At 39.5% G+C, this 25,568-nt stretch overlaps 1 protein-coding gene across 1 annotated transcript in view; it reads right to left on the reverse strand.

Moving 5' to 3' along the window:
- The window catches only part of EPB41L4A (erythrocyte membrane protein band 4.1 like 4A), a gene marked incomplete at its 3' end in the record, with an annotated part of 134,826 nt that overhangs the window by 16,162 nt on the left and 93,096 nt on the right, over window positions 1-25,568 (reverse strand). Inside the window, exons 12-17 of the mRNA XM_082336219.1 lie at window positions 22,738-22,850; window positions 14,446-14,527; window positions 10,087-10,170; window positions 7,486-7,599; window positions 5,534-5,581; window positions 1,364-1,441 (exon numbers count right to left, since the gene is read on the reverse strand). Coding sequence (XP_082192345.1) covers window positions 1,364-1,441; window positions 5,534-5,581; window positions 7,486-7,599; window positions 10,087-10,170; window positions 14,446-14,527; window positions 22,738-22,850 — 519 coding nt within the window. The remainder of the gene's footprint in view (window positions 1-1,363; window positions 1,442-5,533; window positions 5,582-7,485; window positions 7,600-10,086; window positions 10,171-14,445; window positions 14,528-22,737; window positions 22,851-25,568) is intronic.

A 25,568-nucleotide genomic window follows, 5' to 3' on the forward strand; every position in this document is an offset into this window, starting at 1 on the left:
TGATAAGCAGTACTTAATCCTTCTTACAATTCAATCTTCATATTGCAAGAAGTTCTTAAAAACATTCTTGTGGTCGGTCTCTTATTTCCTTCACTTTCTTGTGGAGTTCCCTGAACAAGAAGTTTCACAGGAGAAAAAACCTGGCAAGAGTGTTCTAAGAGAAAGGGACACAAAATCCCATTTACCTACTGATCACTGAAACTATACTCAGCATTTCATTCAACCTTCAGAGCTCACCTGGAAAACAAATCTTCCATGCACACTAGGTTATTGTTAGCTGAGTATCTCACAAGACTGTGCTCTGATTTAAATAAAATCCAAAGAAATCTCATGGCTCAGCTATGCTTATACCAGCCCATTTGAATGTCACAATGATTTTTTTAGCATCTAACTACTGGAAGTCATGCTTAAAATATTATTATACTGCATACTTCTGCAGCACTATCTGGCATATAATTATTTCTAAGAGCTTCCAAATATCTGAAAATCATTCATCACTCATAGTACTGCATGTGAGACAACAGAAAACTATGGCAGCTTGTGCAGACAGCTTCTTACAAAATTTGCCTTAAACAATTCCTCTTTTGTCCAATGACCGTTCTCTTATGCTCTGTTTATGCAATATGAAGAAATTCTATGTGCTTTATAAAAAATACATTTCCATAAATAACTCTCAAATACTGTTATCTCAAGTGTAACATAAAAGTTGCAGCTTTAAAGGAAATTTTTTGCTACAATAAATCAGTTGTTATGCTAACTTTTTCATATCAGCAACAAGAAAAATAGAATACAAAACCCAAAACTTGCTAGCATCACTTGATATTAAATACTGTTGTCCTATTAAAAGCTGATCCTGTACACATTTTGGGTTTAAACCCACACTTTACATTTTGGAAAATAAAAATATATATACAATCAAATGCATGCATTTAAAAACAACACCAAGTTTCAGATCCATTAAAGTATTTTGACTATTCTCCTCAAAAGCTTATTTTCTGCTAAAATTCCACACTTCACATTTTTGAGGTATTGAAGTATATGATGTGAATATCGTCATCACTATTATCTATTTAATTTGCATTAATATTGCAAGTATTTTGTAAATGTGTCCCATATTTAATTTTGCAGTTCATTAAAGCGTTCTTCTCAAGCAACAGGAGGGTATGCATTCACTGCATACACTTATGATGTATGCATAGCTTGGCAATTATCTCTCTTATTCAAAAAAGGACCTTAAGCTGCCTCAGGAGGACTGTACACATATAAAACATGTTAGATTCCTTCTTACTAGGCTTATCTCAGAAAAGTCCATCTCCATTTGTTTGTGTTTCATGTCTCTGTGTCTAAAATACATAAAGATCACCTGTTTCTCTTCTTCCGATGCTCTCTGTTGGAATTTTCTGATTCACTGCCACTGCTGGTGTTACAGCGAGACCGTGATCTGGAGAGGAGAAAAGAGGCATCTCAAGTTGAATTTATCTATTAATATCTGAAGTACTGAAGTTCTAAACAAGGAATGAAACACACAGAAAAGACATTACTAGGAAAATGACAATTAAAACACTCTAGAGGGCTTGTCTACACCCGAAAGTCATATTATCTTTTTCTCATTAATTGATTGGGAATAACTGCTTTGAAGGTAGTGCACCCAGAGTGCAGTGTCAGGTGAGTGCTATTTTCCTTTTGAATCATTGCACTGCATTTTTGTTTGTTTATTTTATTTCATTTTATTTTATTTCTCAGCATTCTTTGTGTATACACCACAGTGAAATGTTTCTTTGAGGTGTGAAATGTTCTGTCTCTAAACTGTATGCATTCTGACTCTTTTCTTCTTGCATATTGTGGGACACCCAACACCACACTTAATTCTGCTTTTTCAGGCAAAACAAAATGCTCATCAGATCTGTCTTCTTCTATTCACCTCAAGTTCCATCTGTCTTCTACTAAGTTCATATCATTTTTCAAGTGTCAGGCAGTATGGAAAAAACACCACTAATGATTCTACTAATCTTTATAAATACAGAAAGGCTGAAGTGCACACATTGGCAGGTGTATGTATCAGCACAGCTCTGGGATGAGCTGATGTACAGCTACAAACATGGTACACCATTGTGAGGAAAAAGAAATAAAGCAGTTACTTCTCTATCACGTCTGACTGCGAAGCTTCAAATGGTAAGGTGACATTTATGGCTCTGATTATTTATTACTGAAGGAGACTGGTGGAACAGGCTGATGCTGAACTTCAAGAAGAAAATGGACATATGCCTACCTACAGGCAAACTACTCTCCGTAGAGAGAAGTGCTTGGCCACTACTATCTGAGACCCTTAAATCCTTGATCGCCACCAATCTACATTCTGGAGCAGACAGACCAGCTGTCAGGGCTCTGGTCCTGGAAATCAGGACTCTGTTACTGTACCACTGGGCTAGGTCCTAAAAAATGGCACTCTCATCAAAACCTGGTCTGGACCATTCTTTAGCGGGATGATGGTCTCTGAATGCATCCAAAGAAAGACATGTTTCTCTGCAGCACTGACAGCCCAGCTGATTAATGGGGAGAGTTGATCAATATTAACATAAGCTGGCCTAGAAGGACTTAGGATATCAGGAGTCAGAATCAGTGATGATTTTGCTGCAATGGAAAACAGAAATTTTTTTCTGATGTTTCTGGGCATGAAATAGGAGATATAGGGGGATGACTCCTGATGCTGCTGGCAGAGACACATACTTTCTTGTGCCTCCTCGCTTTTCTTTTGCTCTTTGATGATCCACTTTCAAAAGAGAACAGATTTGTTAAACTACACCTCAAACAAGCTGAGGAGTGAAGGCAGTTCATTAGGTGTAGGTAACTTGTAAAGGGAAGCATTTCATGACACGGTTGGAGGCTATTGACAAGCACCTGCTCACTGCATGTTCTAACAGTTTAGGGAGAAGAGCCCAAACAGGATGAGAGAGGACAAGAGAGACCTCCTAGGGAACAGAATAGCTGCAGCATGGACCTCCCCTGAGTGTCCTATCTGGTCAGGGGCACATCACTCTACCCTCTGTCTCTGAAACCAGGACATTGTTAGAGATGTCCTTCTGACACAGCTGAGTGTTTCATGAATTTGCCCATAATACCAGTGAATTATGGTTAGTTTTATCAAATTGCTGTGTCATTAAATGCCTCAGGGTCTATGGAGTCTGGTCTCATCCCCCTCCCAAACTAGGAAGTCACTAACTCAAATAGCTCCCATTCAAACAGAAATGTTTTAGAATAACAGGACAACCAAAGCCTAGGAAAATCAGTTCAATCCAGCTTGTCTGTAGGGAATAGGCTTGGAAAAGTGAAATTTCCCCAGAGGAGAAGCAGAAACCTCTCCCCATCCCCAAATTTCATGGCTCATAATTTAAAGCCATTGAGAGGATAGCCAGTTTCCCGGGTAAAAATACATATTTGGTGAAACTGAAAGTGGGGATAAGAAAGATGCATGTTACTACAGAAAAATGTAACCCTGAAGGAAGAAGAAAGATTAAAAGATGGTGTTCAAAAGATATTGGATCAAGCACATTCAGAGAGTTCAGAGCAATAAATGCCCCAGAACTGCAGCAGACATGCCCCAAAGTATACCTTTTTCCCCCGAAATCTTGTCAGATGTTTAATAAATATTCCACTAATCTTGAATCTCAACATTACTAGGTCATCCAAGCAACACTGTTCTTTCACACTTCCAGGTCATCGGAGTGACTCTGTTCTTTTACATTTCTCAGCATTTTAAGTATTTTCTTACTCTGATTTAAGCAATTTATCCCATAAGGTACGAAGGCAGCAAAAATCACACCGTGGCAGGAGAAGTGCAAGATAAAACATCTTATTTGCTCAAATTCAAGATAAGCCTTTCTCTAGCTTTTCAGGAATCAAAATCTGATCCACCTTTTGGATGCTGCACATCAAATTATCTTGTGTTCCCTGTCAGGAAAGCACTTGCAGGGAGACAGCAGGGCTGCTGAGCTGTCAGCTGAGTGGTAGCTGCTGACGCTGGCTGTCAGAATATCATCTTTCACTGAATATTAAACATCAGCTTTTACTGAACTGAATGAAATACCAAATATGGAAATAAAGGTGGTTTCCTAAGTCAGGTGCAAGAACACATGAGATCATCCTGATCTCTGACAATTACAAAGAACCTTTCATCCTTTTCTCATGTTTTCTTGGTCATGCAATATATTTGATATTTTGCAGGTGGAATATCTATATGGTCTGACACAAGGAGTAAAAAAGAAGGCATAAGCAGTTTGGCAAGAGACAGAACAAACGCAGCCCAGGAGTGGGCTGGAGGGTGGGGCAGGTTGCAGGATTTGGTATTTCAGAGAAATAACTGACAGAGAAGGCTCATATTCTGGTGCAGTCCTTTTCTGATTAAAATGAGAGAAAAGTAGCAAAATTGTGAGGAAGTGGAGAAAGTCTATTCCAATATACAATAACAAACGTGTACATTTGTGATGTAATACAGCAGGCACAGCCTTTGGGAAGAGGTCCCTTCTGAGCACTGGCATTTTCCACCTGAGATGCCTGACTAAATCCTCTCAGTTTTATGTGCTGGACATCTCCCATGGCACCATCACTGGGAGCTTGCACTGGTAACATCCTTCAGAAAAATAATCTGTTATCTTATAATAGGTGCAAAGTACGTGAGCACTTTCCCTGACTTCCTGTGATTGTCCCTGAGATGTTTGTATCTCTGCCAGAGCTCCTTTCCCATGCTGCAGCAGTGAATCAGATCCTGGGAGTGCCTCCTCTCCTTTGCAAGCTTCGGGAGACCCTGACATTGAAATGCACTGCACTGCCTTTTTCCAGCAGCCAGGGCAGGAGCACAGGAGCAAGGAGAAGCATAGCACAGAGTCATGGCAGGCAGATGTGGCACTATAGAACTCCAGGTGCAAAAATCTGTAAAAAGCTGAAGTTGTTGAAGGGCACATCCAAATTCACACCAGCATTTTGTTTGGAAATGTGACAACTGGTCAAGACTGCACAAGAAAAAAAAAAGAAGCTTAAGAAAAAAATTCAGAAAAAAACGTGAAAGACAGTGAGAAGGCTGTAAGAAGTTGCATATGCCTCTGCATCTGCCTTTTGCAGGACAATTCATCTCAAATGATAGTACACTTGCTTTCAAAACAGATTAATTAAGAGTGGACTGGGAGGCTGGAGAACTCAAAACAAAATGTGCAGATGCAAAATCCAAAAGCTAAAACTTCTGGAACTGACTTTCAAGTTGCAGACAAGCCTTTAATAAACTTCCACAAATTGCTTCTAGCATTGTGTAGTAACAATGTGCAAGGCAGCTGGTAGGAACCTCTGCTGTGATGAGGTTATGCTATAGAGCATTTTAGCAAAAGTAAAATAGGAAAGAAAAAATTAAATGGGCAGAACACAACAAGCCTTTTAAACATTTAAGAAGATGGGGGAGAAGGAAGGAAGGGAGGGGATGCAGGGAACTAAAATACGATCAGTACCTTCACTATCATTTCATGGCTCCTATAGATCATATATTTACCTTCTCCTTTGCTTTAAATCTGAATCTTCGCCACTGTTTTGATTTTTCCTGTGACATTAAGGAAGTTTCAATGAAATACCATCAGGTCACTTAACACAAATACACAAAAACTCCCATCTTTTAAACAAACAAAAAAAAACTTCAATATGATTTAAGGCAGAGAAAAAAAGAGCATGTGCTTGTTTTGAACTTTTCAGGACACTTCTACCGTAAGTTGCAGAGAAAAAAGAGCATGTGCTTGTTTTGAACTTTTCAGGACACTTCTACAGTAAGTTGCGAAGGCATGATCCCATTCAAGCTCTCATTGCAAAACCCTGACTCGCAAGGTTAAGCATGGTATGCTAGCCTTTAGAGTTTCCTACTGTTTCCAGCATAGCAAAGCCTGATGTTTTCCTCTTAATTCCAGTAAGGAGTGCATAAACAACACAGCTATTGTTATTAAAAGGTTGAAAAAGGAAAGTGTATGAATAAAACCAAGATTCAGGAAGACATAATTAGGTTAGAATCTACCTACTATTGTCAGTCTTCACAGTCTCACATATGAGATAAGACTTTTAAAAACATTTTGTTGGTGTGGTCGCCCAAGAGAAAACTTGCTATTGGCATGACCACCTGTCCACCGAGTAGATCAGCCAAATGCAAATCCCAGATGATAAACACTTTGCATTTCAAAAAATTTCCTACTGCACAGTGCACAAGCATTGTTTTTTTCTTGATATAAGACAGTTTTGCACTGCACATCTCTATTCCTTTGTTTTTACAGAGCCCAACAAGTCCTTCTGACAATTAAGCTAGCAATGAATCAGAAAACCCATTCAGGAAACACATTGCTATTAACACTTACAAGGGCTCTATCCAGCAGGGTAAATCAACATAAGTCTATTGACTTAGAGAGAGCTACGGTGATTTACTTTAACTCAGGCATGAGGTCACTAAGCACACACCATGGGTGAGTTTCTTCGCTCCTGTTCTAGACAGCTAATGGCAGATAAAAGGTCTGGAGCAGCTCAGAAACCTGAAAATATAAAAGCTCCACATCTAACTACATTTCCTCACAGATATAGCTGTGTCTTCAGAGATTCCTTTGCAAACCCTGGCTTTGAAAGTCAAACAGGTAATCACTTCACAGATGTCAGGAGATGTAACTCCAAAGTGCTGGCTTGTAAGGCAGTTCTAGAAGACTGAGATGAATATGGCAGAGTAGTTATGCTTGTCTATACTTCACAGCAGATCACAGCACCGGGGTACCTTAGCAATGAAAGCAGCTTCTCAGCAGGACAAATCATCCCAGGTAACATGTGGTCTCTCAAAACTGTATCACTTCAGAACTGTCCCTGTAATTCGCATTTTGGACATACTCCAGGACACACAGCACAGAATCTCCATCCATTTAATTTTACTTCTCTAAGTTACTCAATTCAGCATGTACCCATTAAAAACACATTAAGTATCTCATAGTTGTATTTTTGCTGGCATCCTCTCTAATGTAAAGTAATTCATACACAGGACTGTTGAAGACAGCTTTATGGCTCATTTGTTTTATCTTTGTTGCAGTGAAAGCAAAGCAAGGTACTTAAAACAAAATACTGTTCTGTATTAGAAGCTCATTGTCAAGCAAGCAACACCCATCAATCCTTTCCTTCACAAGGGAAAATAGCTACAGCAACTGAAAGGATCTTGCACATGCCAATAATGCAATTTCTCAAATTTTTAACATCATTTTCGTAGTAGCCAGAATAGCACACATGCAAAAAGCCTGACCAAAGCTTTCTTTCCAAAAGTAGATCTGGTATTCTTGCTCAGGATTTTTTTGGACTAACAACTGGCCCCTAGAGTACCCCTTTTCCCAGGACGCAGCTGTGTCGCCAAGAGCCTTTACGGAACACAGAGCATGCAGGACCTCAAGCTTTCTACTGTGAGAAGCTAACAGTAATTAACCCCAGGGCTCTTACCTCCTCCGGACCGGCTGCCCAGACTCATTCTCGCTGCCACCTGATGGGTTCCGTCGCCGAGAGTAAGGGAACTTCGGTGATTTATTGCGGTCACTGGGAGAATTATACAGCCCGCTAGGGTTAAAAAGGAAGAGCAAACAGTTGGCTATAAAACTTCCAGGAAAGTTAGGCTAGCTAACGGAGACTCAGACTACAAAAATGAGAAGGCTCACGCACACACTTATACACATATTCAGCTATACATGTATGTGTGTGTGTGCATGCTATGTAAATACAGACGGTACTGCTTTCCAGCAATAAATATTTTACACTGAACCTTGAAAATGTAGGAGAGAGACCTCTTAGCATTACCAAGCCAAGAGCTCTAAGCTTGCAAAATGTAGAACCAAGTCTATACATATTCTTTTAGCATAACAAAATTTGTGTACTTTAGTATGAATTATCGAACCCAGAGCTAGGCATTCATATGCACCCCTATTCTTTATGTTTTCCATGGATATAAGTATGAAAACATTCCTGTTGCAACATACACCTTCATCACAGAGCTAATGCTTGGGATAGTGAAACAATTTTAGCTCCATCTCTCTCCTGTTGATCCACACAACCCTCTGCCAATGGTCTGGAAGTGTTTCAAACTTCAGGTTATGTACTTAAGCCTGGGCAGGACCCAATGGGTTGGGTTGTTATCAAATTAGATGTAGACTATCTGTATAGACTATCTGTATAGATTATCCTGCGATACCTTCCTACAGATGTGTAAGGACCTATTCCAACAGTGTAACAGAGCCTGTGATGGAGTACCTATCACCCCAAGGTGGTCTACTGATGTTCCATGACTTTTTGGAGGAAGGACGCTAAACTCAACCATACCTCTTTATCTAACATTACTTAGCCCTTTTCACAATAACTGTGTGGTAAGATATTTCTTTCTGCTTTCATAACCCTCTGGCCTTCAAACTGGGTACATTCTTCTTCACCTGCTTCTGCAGACTGTTGATTACAGCATTGCTCTGCATGGTTGAAAAGTTGCCACAGTTCATCTCAATGAGAATTATTATTAGAAGCTGTGGAAAGCCTCTGCTTATGTGTCTAAAACTGTGTAGTCCTTTAGAATAGATGGACTTGCAAAAACTCAATCCTACCGTTCTTTGGCTCCTGAGGGATCAAGCTTCCTGCTATTCTAAGAGCAATTGTAACACTGGAGCCATAATGTGACAAGCTGACACCACTTTTTCATTAAAACTCACAAATAAATGTCTATCGTACGAAGAGAATATTTGCACACTCCCTTGTCCTTACTCCGAAAACTCTTGATGTTTACAGATGGAGCACACACAGTAAATCATCACGGCGCCTCAAAAGACACACCACGTATAGATCTGAATCATCACACAAAAGCAGGACAGTACTGGATTACACTTAATGTGCCATCTAGTTCAGTGGCCTGTTTCCAACAGGGGCCATAAACAACCACCTACAGGAAGCAAGAAGCTGAATACGTATGACAGTTCCCCACTGCTCTCTCAGTCCCCACTATTCCAAGTCCAGGGGACTTACTGAGCCAGCTGCTATACCTCTGTCTTCAGAAGCCCTTGGGGATTTCTATTCCGTGACTCACTCAGCTTCTCCCAGGAATCCACTAACTTCTAGCAACCCTTCTAAAGGAGGACTACAGATCTCCTAGTCACGGTAAGTCACTAGTCACTGCTATTCTCAATGCTTTTAAACCACCTCCAATGGCTTCATCTGAAGATCTCAAGTTCTTACACTGGAAAAATTCAATCCTGATCTCTTTCTCCTTTCTCTGTACTACTCATGATTTTCTAGACCACATCTCCTGAAATTATCTCTTTCCCAGACTGAAGAAAGAGTCCTGCCTGGCCTATGCTCCTTGTACAGACTTCCTGCACAGCCATTCACTCCTTTGATTACCCTTGCTGCCCCTCTCAAGGCCTTTTCCTTCTCCTGAGAGAACTGCACTCACAATTCATGGAGCAAATACCTGATCCACAAATTTATGTAATGGCATAATGCTGTTCCCTTGCTTTCCTAATAATTGCTAAATGTTTTTCTGACTGCTACATAGTTGATGTTTCCATGAAGTTATCCATCATAACTACACAGCACCTCATTTTACTCAGAAATCTAGGGTTATTTTTTTGCCCCTATGTGCCTCGCTTTACACTTACTGACTCAATATCATCCACCCTCTAGTGACTCGTCACTCATACTGTAGGGGTCTTTCTGCCACTCTTCACAGACAACTTTCACTCTCACTGTCCTAAACAATTCTGTCCCATCACCAAACCTTATCACCCCTTTTCCAGGTTTTTGACAAATATACTCAATAGCAGAGGTCTATGAACAAATCTCTGTGGACAGCCACTGGTGACTCTCATCCACTGACCACTTCCTCCTACACCTACTCTCCTAATTTTTAACTGATTATTTATCCATGACAGGACCTATCTTCTTATATGCAATACAGTTTTATTGTGACCCTGTTAATACATTAATGTATTATATCAATATCCTTCAACCTATTGCCATGGCATGATATTTACCATTGCACAATACCTAGGACATCATGCCTTGCCTTACCTCTGTGGGCCATTTTCCTCCCACGGTGCGCTTGTTTTACTTCTTTGGGTTTCTGGACTGTTTTCATTTTTCATCTTTTTAAAGCTAAATAAAAGTACAGATATATATATATATATTTAAACCCATAGTGTACAGATCACATGTTTTCTTCCCCTGACCTCTTAAAAATTAATCTCCAAGGCATACAGTCATCACAGAGACACACCCTGCCATACAGCTATATGCCTGCTATGCCAAAGAGGGCAAACAGCTCCTATGTTGAAGAATCTCTCCTAGAAAGAGAAATTGGAAGGAAAAAAACCAAGACTTTAAAATCAGCTCTACAAGCTCATAATTATGGCTGCACTGAGTCAGAAAAAAGGTCAATCTTGTCTCAGAATAAACAAGAACAGATGCTTAGGCAAAAAATCTAACAATAGGGCAAATACACAATGTACTCTCACTGTCTTCCAAAATATGCAGTTAACAGATTACTGAATCAGAGGCTTTATCTGTTTTTTATTCTACATAGCTCTTCATGGAACTTTTTTTCTATGGATTTAATTAAACACCTCTTGAACATTTTTGAATTTTTGGCATAAATAGTGCATGGTAACAGGATGCTCCAGAATTTAACTATGGCACAAACAATTCTCTCGTTTTGTTTCAAAACTTCCACCTGGTTCAAAACTTCCATCCTGTGTTCCTCACTAGTTCTGTGCTTATATAAAGAAAAAAAGCCCTATGAATGATTGTTCCCTAATCACAAACTCCACCCTATAATTTTTTTTTAATACATTTTTAACAACTGTCTCATCTCTTTTCCAAGTGAAAGAATCACAGACTATTTAATCTCTCCCAGTATAGGAGTCACCACATACCTCTGATTATCCTTATCACACTTTTCTATCATTTTTCCAGGTCTACAGTACCTGTAGACCTGGAAGATGGGAGCAACAAAGGCAGCGGTGATAACTATTCAAAACATGACAGACCACAGGTTCATAGAGTAGCATATTTTTCTCATTTCTTCCCCAGGAACTCCCTATGTTTTCTTTTTGCTAGACACTGAGCATAGATCTGACAACGTGACAGAGAGATCTTCACTGACTGCTGCAAGGTAAAGTACCAGGACAGTCAAAATAGTCACCTGGCTTAAGAGATATATCAGTGCTTGTAATCAGTCTCCCATTCTAAGACTGTGTGAAAAACAGCAGGATGCTCCAATTCTTCCTATTCCTACCATTCTCACTGTGTCAGGTTTTACAACTTCCAACCCATTAATGCTCGTAGATAGCCTGCTCACTGCCACTCCAAGTGCTGCAAGGTGGCCTCCAGCTAGAGCATGCTTTTGCACCCACGTTCTCGCCAATGGCTAGTCATGCTTTTCCTGCATCATCACCTCTAGAGCTTGCTTTCAACATGAACAAGCAGTTCACCTGATAAAGAACTAGATAGCCACATTGATTTCCACTAAGCTTTTCAAGAAGTATTACTGACAGCAACCCACTACAAGCATTAATACCACGTATCTTTCCAAAGTGCAACTTAAGCAGCAAAGAAAAAGCTTTACAGATGCTTATAGAGAGGAAGACATAAGCCAGAGTTCTTTGCCCAGAACAGGAGGTGACAGACTCGGCTTTATGAAGGAATTGTGGCTACTTAACGCACTAATCCGCTTTTAACCTCAGCCTTTGGTTACTACAGGTCATTGAGTTAATCATTTAATTCTCACATAGTGAACAAAATGCAAAGCTACAGGAAGTCTGTAGGAAAGGAAACTAAATTACAGTTTATCAAGTAAATAATTTTCTTAATACTGCAATCATTAATTATTGACTCATATGTGCATACAATCTATTCCCAGGCTTAAAAATATGTGCTTACTACAGACTAAGCAAGGAACTCAGGTAAATATATTTCAGTCCTGTATTGCAAAAAGCAATTGTTTTTGCACAGCATAAACTACTGAACAATACTGAGATTGAAGTTGGGCTTAGAGTAAATTTGAATAGTGTTCTCAAATCTTAAAAAAGACAGGGAGAGAGAAATTACCTTGGGAGGTGAATTCACTGCATTAGATTCCTAAGTCGTTATTCATTCAGAGCAGAGATACACTTTACAGCCAGAGAGCAACTGCATGGCATCTCTTCAGATACTGGTATTATCTCCAGGAATGCAGTTGCAAAAGGGACTGAGTTCATTCAAAGTATTAGAAAAGGTTAGGATCTGAATTTCATGTGAGATTACTGTTGTTGGGGTTTATTATAATTTACCTTGAATTTATACCACTTATGCAGAAGTGGCCAACTATGAATCTCAACAGTGAATGAGATGTTACACTATGAAAACTCAGCTTGTAAGAACTGCTGAAAGATGCTTTACAAGCATGACCGACAATTAATGCAAGAATTACATGGGATGGAGTAAACTACGAAACTGTAAATGCTTCACAAAGTGCTGCCTGTCACGTGTACTAAGCCTGGCAGACCTGAAAGGTGTTTTACACATGCAGACAGAGACACTGAGAAAAACAAATCAATTTCTAAATAGAAAGCATGCAAGAAAAACAACTTCCAACACTTTTTTGCTGGAAGTGACTAACACTATGTAAAACTCTGACTCAGTGAGAGTCTGCCTGTGAATTGCTTTTGAACTATCAAGGTAAGAAACTGAACTCAGAAACGTTGAAGCTGCCATGTTGAGAGCCCCTTATTTTGGATCTTGCTCTACAACCTGCCTATCCACTTCTTTTTAACAGTTCATTGCTAAAAATTTATACGCAGCATTTGGAGCACAAGCTGTAGTGAAGGGCTCCTATTCCTTCCCAATACGATCATCTCTGCACTATGGAATAAGGGTACCTCTTGCTTTGTACCTTCCTCTCTCAGAACAAATCACAGAATGACAGAACGGTTGAGGTTGGCAGCGTCCTCTGCAGGTCATCTGGTTCAACTGTCTGCTTAAGGAGGGCCACCTAGAGCCAATTACCCAGGACCACTCCCAGGCAGCTATTGAATATCTCCAAAGAGGTAGACTTCATAACTTCTCTGGGCAACCTGTGCCAGTGCTCGGTCACCCTCACAGTGAAAAAGTGTTTCCTGATGTTCAGAGGGAACCTCCTGTGTTTCAGTCTGTGCCCATTGCCTCTGCTCCTGTCACACGGCACCACTGAAAAGAGTCTGGCTACATCCTCTTTGCACCCTTACTGAAGGTATTCATATACTTTTCTATTGTTTTCTGCTCAATGGCCTAGCTTCAGCATGACCGAGTGGCAAAATCATAAACTTTCTTTTAACCCATGATTAGTGTTATTTTCTGAGGGTTAGAATATTTGATTCAATTTCCCTCAAACCAAGGAAGCCATTAAATTCATCTCTCCTTTTCTGGGGTAATTGTTCTAAATATCAGGCAATAGAAAACACCATCCATCAAGTATTTGCAGTAAATCTTTTAGACACTTCTTCAGAGGTCAGTCAAGATACCTAGTATGTGAAACCCACAGCTTCAATGCAGATACAAGGCCAGAGCTGCTCAGCTCAAAAAAACCTGTCAGGGTTACTAGGCATGCAAAGACAGACATTCAGGCAACTAAGCAAAAAAGCTAGGTGCCGAGTTTTTGACTCATTGTTTTGTCAGATCACTCTTTTTTGATTCAGGCACCCAAAGTCCACCTAAAATTAAGGGTGGGGATACAAATCCCTTTCTGAATCTGAGTCTCACCTCTTTCTCTCAAATATGTCCAATAACGAGAGATGCGCACTTCAGCACTGATAATTAAACACAGCAAACCACGCAAGTCCAGAGAAGCCGTGGCAATTCACTGCTCGTAAGGATCAGGCCCAAACACCCATGAGTTTTGTTCTGGATTTACTGGTGTAACAGGTAATGGGCTGCATGATTAATAGCATGGCTGGAAGAGAGGCCATGCCCAGCTCTTCCCTGCCCACACATCCCAAGCAGAGCTTGCCCCGGGCAGGGGCCGAAGACCCATGCCCTGAGGGCCCTGCCAGCCAGCCCACAGCTCCCATGGGAGAGACACATACGAATTCACAGGACTATCCTGACCAATGTCCCCTGGGTCATTATCTGTTTTTTTCATATTTAAACTCAGACTGCTTACCTCCCCATAAACTTGTCCCCTTTCATGGGTTTCCAAACTCCCTGTCACCTGGAACCCCTGTTCCAGGTTCCTCAGATGATCAGGGCTTGTTAAAATGAATTACTGGGCAACACTCTCTGACCTTTGTCAACGTAATATCAGACTGTCCTCAACTTAAGGGCAGGATAAACTGTTACTAATGATTACTAAATGTGTTCCTCTATCCAATGCAATACACAATCTCTTAAAAGCTGGAAGAGAACTGCTGGTCTACGTACCTTTTCACAGGGGAAGGTGCAATAATTTTGGTAGTTCCTTCATTTTCCCCATTTGTTGTAATCTGGCTCATGTTCTTAGATCCTGAAAAAAAAAGCACAAACAGAAAAGTCCTGTAGCATATATGCTTGCGCACCTATTCAGCATAATCACCTACTGAACACAGTGCAGCAGGAGAGATAAAATGATACACAAGACATCTGGTGCATGCTCTACTTACATAAGGATCACACTTTTGTGTCTTACCCTTATTTTTAGTTATACCACATCACAAGAAAGTTTAACGTGGGGCACATTTATTACTGTTCCACATGAGACAGAGGGGTTTGAAGCTGTTGTTCTCACAAGGCTACTATGCCATTGTCACCAGGAGGGAATTCCCTGCTGGGTCACCAAAGAGAAGAAAGGTGTGAGGAGAACACAGGGTATGAAAAAGCTTGGGAATCGCCAATGTAATAACTATGGCCTCTAAATCAATTGTTAAATTAGATGGTAAAGCAAGATGAATATGTTTGTTCTAAGAAACCATTTCAAATTGATGTAGCAACACAGTGCAACACAATACTAACATACCCTGAGTTATGACCAGGAAAATAATAGCTGTAAATCAATGGATTAGAAAACTAATAATGTAAATAGAGAGAGACAATAAAGGGTAATACTCTGACAGAGACAGGTAAGGATCAGTTCCAACGAGTCAGAAACTTTTGGCCAATATTTGAAAGTTATCTGCCTAGTTTCCAATCTTGTGCCCAATACTCTTTCCATTTTGATCCTGCACTTTTGCACTGTTGGCACTTAATTCCTCACCTGAGCCATGAAAAGGAACCTGAAGAAGCAGGACGAACATGCACTTTTCCTCTCTTTTTGAGCCCCCATATAACAGGCTTCAAAGAAACAGATTAGCGTATTCATGATTTAGGAGCACTGAGGGCCAAGGCAATATGGATATTTCATACTGGGTTAACGTCAAAGTGGCATCATAAGATTATGCTCTACAGATGTATACAGCTCAGTATCATGAACAAAAAAAGAACGGTTCTGTTCGGCTTGCTATGTAGTAATATATTAATCATCAAGACAGGTTTGTTCCTACTGGTGCTACAATTTTAGTTTCCATGCTGTGCTTATTAATATTAACCTGTAACTTTTCTTCAGTTCACACATTCTCTTTTTATCTAACTGGCAATTTGAGTCATGTCTTACAAAACTGTTACCACCTCCAGAAACAGATGTTAAGTAAAACGGCAAAGCAGCATCACTGATGATGTCCATAACTTCGGACAGGATTCTGAGCATGTTCATTGAAGATAATGCAACTGATTGACTGAAGCCTGTAAGACTGCTAGCAAGAAAATACTATGTCCTCTGGGCACAAGCAACAGCATCATAGTGTTGTTAACGTAGTGGTATAAACTCAAAGCCTTTTGGTTTGGCTAAAACTGAAATGTAATGTCTTAAATTAAGCTGTGGTGAGATTTTGCATTGTAAGTTTTCTCCACAATCTCAGAGAAAAAAATTCTCCACAACCTCCCTCAGCTTTCCATACTACCCCTTTGACATACAAAGTCTCTGCACTCTGCTTCAACAAAAATATTTGAGATACCCTAAGGCCATTGTCTGGCCATCAATTGCCTCTCCTACAGGTTAAATCTGCTAGCCTTCTGCAGATGCCTCATACACTGCAAAGGGTCTCAAGTGGCATTAGTCACCTTTGCTTAAGTAACTCAGCCAAGCCCTTTACATGTTTGACCTTACCACTTTTAATGATGTGGTTTACTCCTTTCCCTACTTAGTTTTTCAGACTAATGCCTGGCAGTGGAGGCAAGCAGCCTGGGTCCTGTCTTGTACGATATTTGCTCCTTCAAGGCACTTTTATTATTTATGCAAGCATAAGCACTAGGAAGAACTTTGAATATTCTGGAGAAGGAAATGCAGAATGGGCACAGATTCAGACAGAAAGGAAAGTGAAGTTTTGGCATTCTGAACAAATCCTCTATTTTATACAATAGGAGACAACCAGCTCTCCAGACTCTCTGAAGCTCTGCACATCTGCCCATACAGTTATCTTTTGTTTTCAGGAATGAAGCAATAGCTACACTGCCACTATGACTTGCTTGGCAACAAGACAGAACTACTGAACGAAAAACTTTCTTGAATTATGTGGATGAGAAAATGATCAGAAAAAGAATCCTCAGTCTTCATTAAGGCCATTAGAGACTGCTACAAAAATTCTTCCTCTGACCTCTAAAAAGAGAAGGATGCCTACAGTGAAAAATCACAAATAAACAAAGATGACAGTACATAAGAACAGGAAGCAGAAATTTCCCACCTTTAAGGAAGGTACTGGTAGTGAAATGAAAATGGAGTAGGTCAAAGTGTTAAACTACAAGGATATCTCGGGGTTTCTGATCATATTTTTTTTCATGCAGATACATTTAGTTTGCCTTTCCTAGGCCATCAAATACATAAGATAAAATAACCCACTATAGTAATCTGGCCCACAGAAGTACTGAAATCAGCAAAGATACGACTTTTTCAAACAGAGGAAATAATTTCAGTACTTCACATATTACTGTTTAAGTGAGGTAGCTTCCAATTAAGCCCCACAGAGTGCTCATAACTTCATGGAGCAATAAGAACTCCTGCTCCAAAACATGTCATAGCTATGAAACAACTGCCAGAAAAAAAGCCAAGGGTCAAGAGCTATGAAAGTAATAGCCACTTCCAGAACTGATCCTTTGCTATGTGCAGCAACAGCCTTACCATTCTGCTGACACCCAGTCGTCTCTGGGTGTCAGGCGGTGGGGGGTTATGCAATGCAAAGTCAGCCCACCCAAGTGCAGAAAGTCTGTGATGCTTTTGCAACTCCTTGAGTGCCCTGCACGAAGGCTGGTGCTGCAGAGCCTCCATGGGGCACCTCAGCTTTTGGAGCAGCTAGTACTAGTAAATCCTTACAGAAGCAGCAGCTCCTTCTCATTGTTGAGTTCCCTGGTTACCACTCTACTATTTTAACAAGTACTTAGTTGAGGGAAAATCAAAGAAAAGACAACATATTAGTGATTATCACACGAGGCAGAATCCACCCAGAAATACAAAACAGGTTTCTACTGATACAAGATTTCATATTAGCCATGTTTGATGCCACCACTGCCCACAACAAGGACCTTTGTTTTGCTTTTTAAAAAAAAAAGCTCTTGCAGTACAATTCTTTTGTACAAATAACTAGCTTAATTAGGAGCTTTCTGTCCACACTTACAGAAACTATAATAATTGTCTTTAAGTACCTTCCACCTCATGTATCTTTTACTAACTACAGTACTGTTCTACCAACATACACCTCTGTATGATACAGTATCCCTAATATAAGAGAACAGACTCCAGAAAAACTGTCCAAACACTAGCCCCATTGCAATCACTTATCTATACCACTGTTTCTTGCATGCCAAGGTAATAGGCCTCTCAAAAATACCTTAGATAGCCAGAAATCTTGAACATCTCACTTGTAGCAGGTTTTCCTAGTTGTTTACCTTTTGTCAGGTAAGTTACTGTCAGCATTCACTGCACGGAACTTTTCCGATAAGGTGAAAGCACACACTTCCATTCCCTTTTACAGCCATCTTGATGCCCATTTGTACATTCAATTTAAACAGACTATTACATTTTTAAAAACTTGAATGTCCAAAATCTCAGGAGCCTGGCAAGCTAATTAGCTTGTCATGCCTGTTTCTTATCAACTAAAGCCATTTCACTGACATTATCTGAAAGTAGTGTTTGTATTTAAATCTATTAATGAGAGCAGAAGATAGTGTGATGAAAAGGAAAACATACAGTAAGACCTCATGCTTTGCACTGTGTGTTACTAAGAGGCTGTAAAAATGAATGGACTTCCATATGTCTACACTAGTGTAGCCTACTCTGTGGTATTGTTTATTTTCCAAACTAGTTTCCAAACCTGTAGCCTCAAGGGTTTGTGCCTCTCACACCATATGCATGAAATGCAGAAGCAGTCACATCCATCCTTTTAAAAAACCTAGATTTAAAATATACTTTAAAGTGTAAAGCTCAAAGTAAATAGATAAAATTACCCCAAGATTCATTTTCTAAAATATAACTTTCAAACCCAATCTCACAACTTTCTGGGAAAAGATTCATGACTTTGAATGCGCCAGACCAACAGTTCTAGCTACCATGACTGAGGTTGGTGAAGCAGGGTAATGATAGGCATCTGTGGTAATATGTAAGTTAGTCAGGGCAGGGACTGTGACTGCCTGTGATTGCTTAGGGACTATTCTAGTACAGACAGTACTCTAATTTTAATACCCACTCCCGATTCTCCACCTGGCTTTTAAATCAGAATGGCAGCACTTACTTTACACTAGTTTATACAACTACCCAATGTGCAAGGCAGGGACAAATCATGTCCTCAGCTATGGAACAACAACAAACCCTAAGCAATGTGTTTTCCATTGCTGAATAAACTCAGACCCACGGCAACAGGTCTGGTCACATCAGTGTTTGTCCAGAGAGGACGTTCCCAAGGAGCTTTTCCCGTGCAGCGTTCAGCCAAAAGAATAATGAACGCTTTCACCCTAAGTACTGTTGCGAAAGCTGAACATTATCAGTCTTGCCCTAAGAGGGTAAGACAGAATAATGAGAGATCCTGTTTCATGTTTATGATTTGCAACCAGAACAAAAGGCAACTGTATGAAATGGGGAGAATAAGCAAATGAAACAAGCTAAGTATATCTCAGGTATAAGACTTTACAGAAAAAAAAACCCTTCTCCAACTGAGTGCAAACTTACACACACACACACAAAAAATAATGCACTAACATTGATTGCATAGCCATTGAAGTTTCCTGGTCTGATGTTTCCACTAACCCTAGAACAACTGAGATATAAAACATATTAAGAAAGTCACAAAAGGGAGGCTACTGCATTTTAAACCACTGTAATCTGGATTCTAGGAAAATAATCTGCCATGCTAAAGCCAAACTGTCTACACTGTCTGTCCTATCAGGGGAATCAGTCGATGGCAGTGGCTGTTATGCAAGAAAGCTCGTTTCTCTCCGTTCACAGTATCATCTCCTTCAATCCCTCTCTTAAAGCACAAATGTTTTTACTGAAAACATAAAAGTAAATATTTTCTATCAGTGTCTTGGCACCTGTTCCAACTCTTAACCCAGAGTTCACCAAGTGGCTGCAGTCCTAATGACTTTAGCATACTTTAATTGATGAATGAGACAAAGAAACATTATTAGTCGCTCAGCTCTGCAAAAGATAGCTAACCTCTACCTTCAGATGACAGAAAAAAAAATGTAAAAAACACATACTATGTAACTGCGAGTAACACCAGAACATGTATACAAAAAGAAGGAATAAGGGAAAACATTTTAATGAGATGCCAGAGGTTACAGGCTTTAGCACTTCACACACACCTCTACAATGGAGACAATGCAAACTGCACATGCTACAGCCATGCATTTGTAGCTACTCGTTTATGTAATTGCCCCAAAACCACTGCTGTGGCTGGTCCCATTACTGGCACCAACAGATAAAAAAAACAAACAAACAAACAAACAAAAAACCAACAACAACAAAAAAAATGGCTAATTGAACCGGCTGCAGAAAGGAAGCTTTGCATGCACTTAACTTTGCAATTTTAAGAAAAGGAAAAAAAAGTAAAGTAGCAGGTGAGGAAAGATGCTGACCTTGGAGAAGGTGGAAGGAAGATACTGCATAAGAACTATCTGTAAGTTGCTACTGGGTTTTAGGATAATAAACGGAACTCTGATTTTCATTCCAAAAAGCTAAATTATAAGCCATGTCCCAGCTGGACAATTTAAGTGGCATTTGGCAGAAAACACCTTACGAAATATGTAATACATGCAAACTAAAATAACCCTGTTTAAAACGTTGAACAAAACATATTTAATCTTATTACACCAATTTATTTTATTTTACTTTTTTTTTTTATTACACACAATTTTTTTGTGTTCTGTAGAAACACAAAATTAAGAACAAAGTACTAGGCATCAATGACAACCATCAGCGTAATCTCATTATGCAAAAGCAATATTTATTTTAAGAAGAAATGTCATATTATTCTCTCAAACTTTTCAGTCAGGGAAAATTTTAAGTAACTCATACGACTGTTTACACCACCAGGCTCATTTCTGAGATAAAAATTATTCTGTAAAAGTAAAAGCTACATTGGATTAGTATTTTTAAACAAGTGATGCTTAAAATATATCAAACAGATTTGATTTATTGTGTGAGATGGACTTTGCTATATCCAGAACCAGTTTAGGGGAAAAGGGGTGGATTTATCCCAGTGACATGCAACAGACTGTCACACGGTGTCTGACACATGGAGGAGAAGTCAGTCGGCCTTCAGCATCTGAAAGCCCATTTAAATGGTGAAAGAGTTCTAGATGTTTATCATTGTGAATACCTAAATAGAAACCGAAAAAATAAAGAGTAAAAAACATGCTCATTTATAGGGAAAGATGGAATTTGAATGACAGCTCTCTTCCTTTAGTCCATATTTTAAACGGGAAATGAAACAAATCCATTTAATTTAAAAATCATTTGAGGTAATACACCTACCCCAGTGGAAAATGACTTCACACTTGGAACAAATGGGTAATCAATTAAGTTGAATTAAAAGCAAAACAACTCAGATGGGGGATACAGATTACACAAATATATACAAGAAAGACGGTAAAAAAGCAGCCTTGTTATTTTAAAGTAAAACAAAGTATTTAAATCCACCAAAATGACAAACACACGTTGCCCAGAGAATTCTGCATCACGTTGCATCAGTAGAACAGGCCATGGGAAGGTTTTGGTTTTCCTCACAATTCCAGTCAAAGAGACTGGAAAAAATCAACAAGCACAACACGCACACCCTTGCAGCAATATAGACTGACTTTCACTGCCTCTGCTAAGGCAAATATATTTTCAACTAAGGGCTGAGTTTGAGCTGAGAAGTTTACCTCTGAACAGCAACACAACTTTCTGCACAACTGAACTGGGGACTAATGACGTGGGAAATGCTGTTAATCTTGAACTACCACCGTAAGAATGGGACAGTCCAGCTGAACAAAAGTCTAAGTCACGACTAGGTTCAAGGGTGAACAACTTCTTGTCCTCTTAGGCACCCACTGACAACTGCAGACACAACAAAAAGATACCATAATCAGAAAGCAAAGCAATCCTTCTCTTCTTACACTTAACTAAATAAAATAAAATTTAAAAAAAAAAAAAAAAATCTGTTGTAAACTGTTTGTGTTTTCCAAGGGCAATACTTTTAATTACACTACACTTCAAGACCCACTGCAGCTAAAAGGTAGAACACAACAGCTTTGTTTCTGAGTTAAAAGATGGCATCTAGAATAAACATGGGAGGTTTCCAGATGTATATATCTGCTCTCTTTTTAAAAATGGGGACTCTCAAAAGTTTATAATGCTGTACTAACCCACGATAAAGAGAAATCTTGCTTACATTTTAAAGCCCAGACAAGTTTTTTCTCAAACTGCTAACACATATATACTTAACTCCATGCGCGAATTCAACTGAAATCTGCATGACTGCTGTCATAGATGAAGCTAAGCATACACACATATAGAACTGGAGCTTAACATTAGAAAAGCTTTTTGCCTCTATTACTAAATTTCAGGAAACATCCATTATTCTAGGCATGACTCCTGTGATCCGTGCTTAATCTTACATGTTTCCTCTAACGCCGGTAAAAATTTCCAGCTTCCTCTGACATCTTCAGCATGCAGAAGAGATTTCCAGCTCACACATCTGAAGCATGTTAAAACTGAAGAGGGCACAGCACTAACTTCTGTTCCACTTAATACCAAAGTAAACAGATACTGCCCTTGAACTGGGAAGAGGATGTACAAGAGAGACACCTTGGGTCAAGCAGCTGAAACAATAGGATACCAAGACACACAGGTATAAAATTCTTTAGCGAGAGACAGGACTCCTGGAAAAAAAAAACATGTTCTCACTGCCCATTTTCAAACTTCCCTTTCATACTTTGCATTAGACCCATAAACACGGGGTTTTATCATGTTTGATCCACACCATCTCTTTTACTTTTATGCACAAAGCTGGAGTTTTTAGATCCATTTAAGGTTAGGTATAAATACTGACCTAAGGCAAAAGAGAGAATCCACTCTTGAGAGACCCTTGAGGACACTGCGCAGTTCTGAGTCACCTCTTGAAAACAAAATGAACCCAAGACATCTCTCCACAGGCCCATCAGAGAAGGACTTACCAGTCTGTTGTGCCCTTTTGGGGTAGGTCTTGCTGCGGCTTCTTTCAATGCACTGGTCAGGCCGCGGGAGCTGCACAGAAGGGTCTCTGGTCATCCGCAAAGATGTCCTGCCACTTGAAAACACAAGAAAATAATGGGAAAACACTTGGAAAATGATCAAAGAAACAGAGGATCTTTAGACTGAAAAAAATGCATGGTGTTTGGGCAGCATGTTTTGTTAGCTCTTCACTTCTCATTCCAGCTCTGGTTTTTCTGCAGAGTAGCACTACCTTGACCTCTGTGTTGAATCAGTCATTAGCAGAATTATCAACAGATTGTGCCAATCTCTTCTATACTGAGTATTTTCAGGAGGAGCTAAGCAACTAAAACAAAATGCTGGTTTATTAGGAAGAGGCTAAGATGGTGCGACCTTTTGTAACCTCGAATATTCTAACATAAGACTTTCTTAAATAATTTGATTACTTTCTCATTTCTTTCCCTAAGTTTTTATCTCAGGAAAACACATATTTAACATTGTCCAGTTCCAGTCAGTAAGGAGCTCCTTCTCTGCCATGTGGAACGACAACCTAAAGGGCATGGAAAACCCCATGCAAAGAAAACTGCAATAAAGTACTCTTCACTAGCACAGTCTCAAATGATAATAAATTGAGTAGAAGTCCCGATTCCTGTTTACAGTGAGGCTCTTCTTCATTGCACAATTTAAATAATTTATTAAGTTTAAATAAATTCTTTTATGCTGATTTTAATGTTCCTCTCCATGTGACTATGACACTCCAAGTGTTCATGACAAAAATGTAAAACAGGTCTCATATTCCTCCCCAAAACTCCATGTTTGCTTCTGGAAACTTACTACACAAGAGAAGTAATTTTTAGCATTAACTCCCACTTGCTCAAACACCTGTAGTTCAATGACCTAGAAGTAAACAGGTATCATACTAGCAAGTGCCAAGCAACTATACAGGCATTACATATGTAGATTATGCGAATAGATTCCATTAGGATGATTGTATTTTCACCAATAGCCCCACAGAGGTACTCAGCACTGCAGAATTTTTATCTTCTCAATATTTGTAAAAGAATTAAAGGATAAAAAACCCTCAAATTCTAACATTACATCACAGTAATGCTGTTTTTTGATATTCAGTTTAATGGCTTTTTCTCTCCCAAGTTAGCCAGAAAACACTTCTATTCAACTTTTAAGTTTGGCAGCCATGCCAGTCTTGCAAATCCCAGAAGCAGTTTTCACAAAACATCTGGGGATAAGCCCTTCCACTCACACTAACACCTCCACATATTAACCAAAGCACCTGATCTTAAGACAAGGAAATTGCTTTCCTGAAAACTGTCTGCCACCTATTAAGAAGTGCTTAGAAGATTTAAAAAAAGCAAAGAAAAAAAATCCAAAAGTGGTCCCCTTACATACACAGTCAAATGGTGGGATTATGGTTTCTGCTTTGAGCTAATGACGTATGCAGATACACAACACTGTCACTGCTTTTGGTGCTACAACAAGGACCAACGGCAAAGAGGGAAGACAGTCAAAGCTGATGGATAAGCAAAGAGAAGATTTTCGAAGCACGTGAAAATGCTGTTACTGCTGTTGTGAATTCCAAGACGAGAGTTAACAGGTCAAACACCAATTGATTATGACTAGTTATCATTAACACTGTATAATCAATATGGTGCAACTAGATGGCACAACCCATATTTACTAGAACAGCCACTCAGGTCAGAGGGAGTCCTCAAGAATCCCTGCAGCAAAACAGGGAACACTTCATACTAACAGGGTAATATATACTTTAATGTGTCCTAGACAAAACTAACATTATAAACGTACCTGTCAGTAATGACCATCACCCCAACATGGCAATCCATATCACAGAGCACCCTTGAAACTTCTTAAAAAAGGAAGACAAACTTAAATGCACCACCAGCAGGAATAACTTGAACATAGTTAACTGCTTCATAGTATTTTTTTAAAATTCATTGGAAGGTCCTGGTAAGTACGAAGTTTTCTCCTCCCCAGCACCAGTGCCCTGCTCCAATCTGCTGAAATGGTCCAACAAAGGAAACTCTTATCTGCAGTACTCTGGCAGGACTCCACTGAGCTCCTACCCAGTTTCACAGACAGGGTTTATATGGGTCAGGATCCAACTAGAAACCCCAAAGGCAGTACAATCATTCCCCTCTTATCTTCAGTAAAAAGAAGCTGGATCATGCCAGATAATGTGATAACCCAAATAATCTGGATTATTATGAAATACATTGAAGAAGACGAGACAGAAACACACCAGTCATCCTGGCTGGAGTCTCCTGAAATTCAGTCACATGAGCTCAGGCTCAGCACTGGCATAGTCATCTCTCCATCAGTAACACCCTCCTTGCAAGCAAGATCTTACATCCAAGGGTAACAGACAGTTGACTATGAATTCTGACTGACTGATGACAAGTGTAATGGAGCTACTATTACACACTGCTATTAGTACCTACCACAGATACTAACTCCAATCCAGGAGCTGCTAGAGAAATCGGGGGTTATAGTCTTCCTGTTTTTAGAAAAGTCTTCCTAAGCGGCAGTGACAAAGAACTGCCTAACTAATGATTGTCAGCCTTACCCATTATGATCCATGTATTTCTTGAGTGATGGTGGAAATACACACAGGAAGGAGAGACAGATAGACAAGCCAAAAATAAACCTAAACAAACCTGGTATATTTGCAGGCCATGGAAAAAAAATCTAAAATTTGACATTATAGGAAACAGAACCTTTTCACCCGGCAGCTTCAAAATAACTACAAAAGATGACAAACTATTTTTATTCTCACTTGACC

The sequence above is a fragment of the Platalea leucorodia genome (assembly GCF_965183815.1).
Source record: "Platalea leucorodia genome assembly, chromosome: Z".
NCBI lineage: Eukaryota > Metazoa > Chordata > Aves > Pelecaniformes > Threskiornithidae > Platalea > Platalea leucorodia.